Raw genomic sequence first — 6,000 nt, 5'->3', positions numbered from 1 at the left:
GATTCTGATCCTGGTGACCTTAGAACTGGCTTCCTGGGCCAGTGCTGGAGCCCTGCTCTGCCAAGGTCACTCTGAAACAGTTCGTTCTGTAGCTGCCCACCTGGTATGGGGTCTGGGGCAGCCTAGTTTATGATTCTTTACTGATTTCTCCAAAATGAGGACTGTGGGCCTCTCCTCCCTTACCATGCCCCTCCCTCCCACCACTCCTGCCCCCATGCCCCTGATGGTGCATCTTCCCTCATGGACCCAGAGACCCCGATAGCTTTTCAAAAGTTCCTGAAGTCTCTGTTAGCTCTCACAGTGGCCTGGGCAATGGTCAGACATGCCTTGGTCAGCCCTCAATAGTGGTATGTGCAGTAGATGGCCACCACCCTATATGGTAGGAATCATGCTCTAAGAGAGCCTTAGGAAACACAGGTGTTGACAAGCTGGACTTCTGTGGCCAGGGCCTGTGGCTGACTGGAAATGGAGAGGCCTCCTGCTTGAGCAGTCCCATGACAGAAGTTCCAGCTCTGCTACTTGCTCTCATCCGTGTCACTGTCATGCCCTCTGCTCACTGTGCCTGTCATGGTGACATTCAAGGTCCATCCAAGGACCCACATGTTTTGGTACCTATAGTTTGGAGATAACTCCAGGGTCCTGACTGAACTAAAGCAGAACCATCCCATGGCCAGGGAAATGTCTTCCACATCAAGGCTCAAAATGCTCTATGCAGTAGGAGGTACCCCTGCAGAAAAGATGTATGGACAGAATGGGTCTGAGGGCACCTGGAGGGCATGGGATCGAGGGTGTGACCTATGGGACTCTGAGGGAAGTACGGCACTCACAGGGTTAAGGCAGACCTCAAGTAACAGTCAAACTTTGCAGAGGCTATAAATAGTTGCTGGCCACCAAGATTGGGATTACAGTTATAGACCAGGAAAGCATGGCACTGAGGCCACAGCTGTGTTGGAGGACAGTGTGCTATCATCAGTATTTTCTTTATTTACTGAGACATAACAGAGAAACTCAGAGCTGGATGAAGTGGTGCATGCTTGTTCCCCCAGTACTTGGGGACTGCCAAGGGTTCAAGGCTACCCTGATTGCGCCCTAGACCAGCCTGGGCTATAGCATGAGACCACGCTTACAATTCAGATGAAAAGAAGGAGGAAAAAGCTAAAAGAAGCAATAATTATAGAAGCTCACCTCATGTTGTGGTGACCCCCAACCAATCGCTTTTGTTGCTACTTCGTAACTATAGTTTTGCTACTGTTATGAATCCTACTGTAAATATTTTTGGAGACAGGTTTGCCAAAGTGGTCATGATCCACAGGTTGAGAAGAGTTGCTCTAAACCAAGTGGTCAAAAAAGTCTCCACATACCTACACACCCGGAATCTCCTTACTCTGGCCCTCAGTGGACATTCATCAGACATTCCGTTCCCTGTCCCCCCTAGGCCCTGAATGAGCAGTGCTGGACTCAAACAGCTAACTGTCCTTCCGTCCCATCCCAGCCTGGCCCTGTGCCAGATCCCTCTGACCAGGCAGGTTGTTGGCAGCCAGGGATGAGGGTGCGTGGGTTGGGGGTGTGGAGGTAGGAGTATCCTGGTCACTTATCACAACTCTGGAGCTACACTGAAGTGATGGTCCTGGAAACCAAATATTCAGTCTCTTGGCTGGCAGTGACCGGTAAGATCTGTACCGCCATCATCAGGTAAGGCCATCAAATACCCTTCCCAGGCCAAATGGCCAGCATCTTCCTGCCCAAGCATCGCCTGTCTAGGTTTGGGACAGGTCCTTCCCATAGGTCCCGTTTCGTCCCTCACCCAAGTCCCATTCCATGGCCCTTCTCTGACCTCCCATGCTCCTTACCTGCCCTCTTCTATCTCGCTCCCCTCTCCTACCCAGGCCCCTGCTCCTTTCCCCATCCTTGCTCTTTTCTGCTCTCACCTCCTGCCCGGTTCCCGCGCCTTCCTTCACCCCAACTTTCTTATACCTCCCAAGCCCACCCCAGCCTTCTCTTACACTCTCCCAGACCCACCCACTTCTACCCAGTCATTCCCGCCCCCACTGCTCCTGGCCCGCCCCTCTCGGCCCTGCCTAGGCTGCCTCCTGCCCCGCCCCCGCCAGGTGCCCCGCCCCTGCCCCGCCCCGCTCCCCGAGACCCACGGTCAGCACCGGCAGGCTTCGCATCCAGCAGTCATCGCGGCGCCCGGCGTTCTGACGCCAACATGTCCCAGCGCTTCGTGGTGACCCCAGCACAGAGCGGGACGGGGGACGCGGGACCCAAGCCAGAAGGCGGTGGCAGCCAGCGCCTGTGCTTGGATCCTGACCCCGACCCCGACCCTGACCCCGACCCCAGCCTGGCGGCTGTGCTGAAAACACAAGAAGTAGATGCGCTGCCCATTCTGCGCTACTGCCGCGAGCCCAGCCGCTATGGTAGGTGCAGCTAAGACGTCCTCCTAATGGGAAACTACTGCCGCTATAAGGGAGCAGCAACAGACGGAATTCCCTGCCTGCTGCCCAGGTGTCAGGAGGTGGCCATTGCCTCCTGGCCTTGGGAATGGCTGCAGGTCATCAGTGTTGGAGCGCTGGCTCTGGAATGAGCTGGAACTTTGTTCCACAGTTTAGTCCTGCTAATCCCTGGCCCTGCCTGATGTCCTGTGGACCTTGGAGGTGGTAACATTCTGTAGGGTGGTTGCAGGAGCCAGTGAGATATTGGTGGTTGGAGGAGGACAGCTTCTGGGGTTGCCTTCTGATCACTGACTCTGGATCCCCCACAGTTAGGGCCACTGACCTGGTGAGGGATTTAAGATAGCAAGACAGAGGCTATTCAACCTCTGGTGGGCGCTGTGAGTGTAACGTGACAGCTGGGGATGCCCACTTGGCCGCCCATCTGCTAAGCCATGTTTTCTGGGGAACATGGGACAGGAGCAGGCTCTCACAGTGCACCCTCCAGATTGTTCTAGAGCCCCACTTTGGGTCACAGAGTAAAGGTGAAACCGGATCTGGCCCATGAGCTGGTGTTTGTCCCACCCACCTGGAGGAGAGATGGCACTCGATAGGCATTCCCTGAGAGACAGCTACCTTCTGAGTGTCGGTCCGCCCTCCTGGGAAGGGAAACAGCCTGTCCAGAGCCGAGATGCCCTGCCTGGTCAGCTGGGGAGAGGCACCATCACAGGCACCCTTGCTCATGTTGCACACATGCAGATCTTCAGAGATCTGGGTGAGGGTATACCGTGACGCTGTGGCTAAGAAGGACTTAGAACTGTCACTTTTCTGGGGAGTTAATTTTTGTAACAAAATCTGAGCAGTTGCTTCCCCATGTGAAGGGTTGGGCATTGCAGTGTGTGTGTGTGTGTGTACATATTCAATACAGTTATCCTTTCCCTAGATTGCCTAGACTGTGGGCCTGATGGGCTATGTCTGTTCTGGGCTCTAGGTCAGGTGTTGTCTCATGCTTTAGGGAACAGGGTTGCCAGGGTGCTTGTCCTGCTGGATAGCGGTTGACATTCCTTCATCTTGGTATGGCAGCCAGTTCATATGTGGCTGTCTCCCTACTTGCCAAGAGACACGTTTCTTTTGGACTTCTTTGTGGAACCCAAGAAGCAAATAGGCGATCTGTCAGATCACCAAACACAGTGACTTAGAGCAGTTATGCTGTTTGCAGGCCCTGCTTATGAGGAGCCTGCATGACCAAGAGGGCCAGCCAGATGGTGTGCGTAGAAGAAAGTAGCATAGCCCCAGCTCCAGGGTCCTCTTGAGTTGCTGAGGCAAGGAGCCCCACTGTTCTCCCCACCCTTAAGGAGAATCTGCTGGTGGATGATGTGAGAGCGCTGTGGTCTATGCTGACCCTGACCAGGGCTTTCTGCCTTCCCCATGCTCCTGAGGAATTCAGGCCTCCAAGACTTGGTCAGACCTTTTAGGTAAGAGATTGATGCCCAAGAATATTGTATACCAATTGAGCCAGGGTCATGGGTCAGGCCAACACTGTAGTGTCTTCTGCCCCTCATCCTCAAAGTCCTTTATGCTAGACTATGAACCCCATTAGAGGCCCTCGCAGACAGGATAGCAGGGGCAGACGTGGATGGAAACTTCCCCTATTTCAGGGTGTTGAAGTAACAGAGAGGAAGAACACCACCTGGAGGTAGCCTTGCGACAGGAGGAGGTGGTGCCCACCAGACCTCCCAGACCCGAAATCTTCACCCTTCTTTCCTCTCTTGGGGGGGGGTGTGTGTCTTTGACTTCAGTCTTGGAGGCCCAGATGGTCAGCTGTCCAGGGGTCAGACCCCATTGGAGGCTGGAGAGGTCTGGGCCAGTCCCTGTCCCCCCCATGTGGGACCTATAGACATGGGACTCAGGGCTGTACTGGGGCCCTAGCTGAGCTGTTGCCTGGGTGGCTGGCTGGCTGAATCCGTCCATGAACATCTGGCTCCAGTTGTGTGGGATTTCCTAGGACAGTTCCAGACAACGGTCAATCCAGTGGTTTCGTGTCCTGCTCCTACGTGGGAACAGAAGACCTATTATTCGGTGTTTCGTTAACACAGTGTAAACTAAGTTTGAAAAAACAAACAAAGGTTTTATTAGTCGGACTTGGGCACAGGGCCAGGGGACTAGCACTGGATGGAGTGTTGTCCTGAGTCAACCTTTGGTTAAAGATGTATGGCAGGTGACGACTGTGAACTTTCTAAATCTCCAGAGACATCAGATCTCTGCTCTTGCAAATTCCTTAAGGACCAGCTTCCAAAGCTTTCCACTTCTGTTGTATTCACTGATACATGGATGCTAATGCAGTTGACCCTTTGGCTCAGACCAGCACCCTTCACCTTCACATGAGTACTTTGGTCTCTTCTCATTGGCTGGGGTGTGTAGGAGTAGACAGCTCCTGGGGGCATGGTCTCCCTTTGCTGTATGGTGGGATAAGAGTGTAATGTTGTGTTTCATGTCTCCAGAGCTTGCTCAGCCTATGTCCCTAAGACAGATCTCAACACCGAGCCTTTGAACTGTGTTCTGTTTGCTTTGATGAAGCCTGCACTCATAGAGGGATGGACGTGAGTCCCTCACTTGCTAGGTATGACCACCTGCTCCTTGGTTGTTACTGCATCTTCAGTGAACACAGGGGTCAAGGGAAGGGCACATGGACCAAGGGGAAATGACTCAGCACACAAGGCCCACAGGAAAGATCCTGGCTCCATGGCAAGGGTCCAGAGAGCGGTCCCTCTCTCTCTCCAGCTGAAGTGATTCTGGTGAGAGTCCTTGTTGCAATGACCTGGTGGAATAGTACAAAGGTATTCTCAGAACTACTTACTGAAACATAAAATGGACAATCACCCAGAGTGCACTCAAGACAGAAGAAACAAGGAAAAGAGAAGGTCTCCAGATGGCAAGAAGAGCCATATGCACAAGACTTCCCAAGGAGGGTTCCTGGGAGGTCACAGTAGCTTAGAAGGTCATAAGTGGCCTGAGGCACTCTCTGCCTTTCCCTGATCCCCTCCCCTGCCTGGCGCTCCTGCTGCAGAGTTCTGTGGTTTCAACCTCTGTCCAGGACAAAGACCATTGTGAATCCCTGATTGGAGGTTGGTATCTTGCTTCCCGTCACTGTTATGGCTGGTAGGACCACGTGTCTGCCAAACCTTGATAATTACATTTGGAGGGGTGGCAGTACAGGGCTTAACCACAGAGATCTAGTGAAGCTACCTGCAGCTGTTCCTGCCCCCTGGAGACCCAGATCTAAGAGAACATCTCACCAGCCATGACAGTGACCTCTCCAGTCAGTGCAGTGAGTGCAGGCTGAAGAATCCTGATGTGTCTGTATATCCACATGTGTGTGGCTGTGTGTCTGTGTGTGTCCCTGTGTCCCTGTTACCTGCAATGTCTCCATGTTGTGTGTGCATCTTAGCATTTTCTTGTGTCTCTTTGTACTGCTATGTTATCTTTATTGACTGTGAGTCCTATGGTCTCCTATGATGTGTGTGTGTCTGTCTGTGTGTATGTCATGTTTTCTCTTTGTGTCTCTGTGTGC

At 53.0% G+C, this 6,000-nt stretch overlaps 1 protein-coding gene across 1 annotated transcript in view; it reads left to right on the top strand.

Annotated features, from left to right (window-relative positions):
- The first annotated feature begins 2,178 nt into the window (after nucleotides 1-2,178).
- Slc12a7 (solute carrier family 12 member 7) overlaps nucleotides 2,179-6,000 on the top strand; it is a 76,666-nt gene continuing 72,844 nt past the window's right edge. Inside the window, exon 1 of the mRNA XM_060380355.1 lies at nucleotides 2,179-2,417. Coding sequence (XP_060236338.1) covers nucleotides 2,210-2,417 — 208 coding nt within the window. The 5' untranslated portion in view covers nucleotides 2,179-2,209. The remainder of the gene's footprint in view (nucleotides 2,418-6,000) is intronic.

The sequence above is a fragment of the Meriones unguiculatus genome, chromosome 3 (assembly GCF_030254825.1).
Source record: "Meriones unguiculatus strain TT.TT164.6M chromosome 3, Bangor_MerUng_6.1, whole genome shotgun sequence".
In the NCBI taxonomy this organism is placed as follows: domain Eukaryota; kingdom Metazoa; phylum Chordata; class Mammalia; order Rodentia; family Muridae; genus Meriones; species Meriones unguiculatus.
Note: the sequence above shows the minus strand (reverse complement) of the source record. Positions and strands in the feature narration are given on the sequence as shown.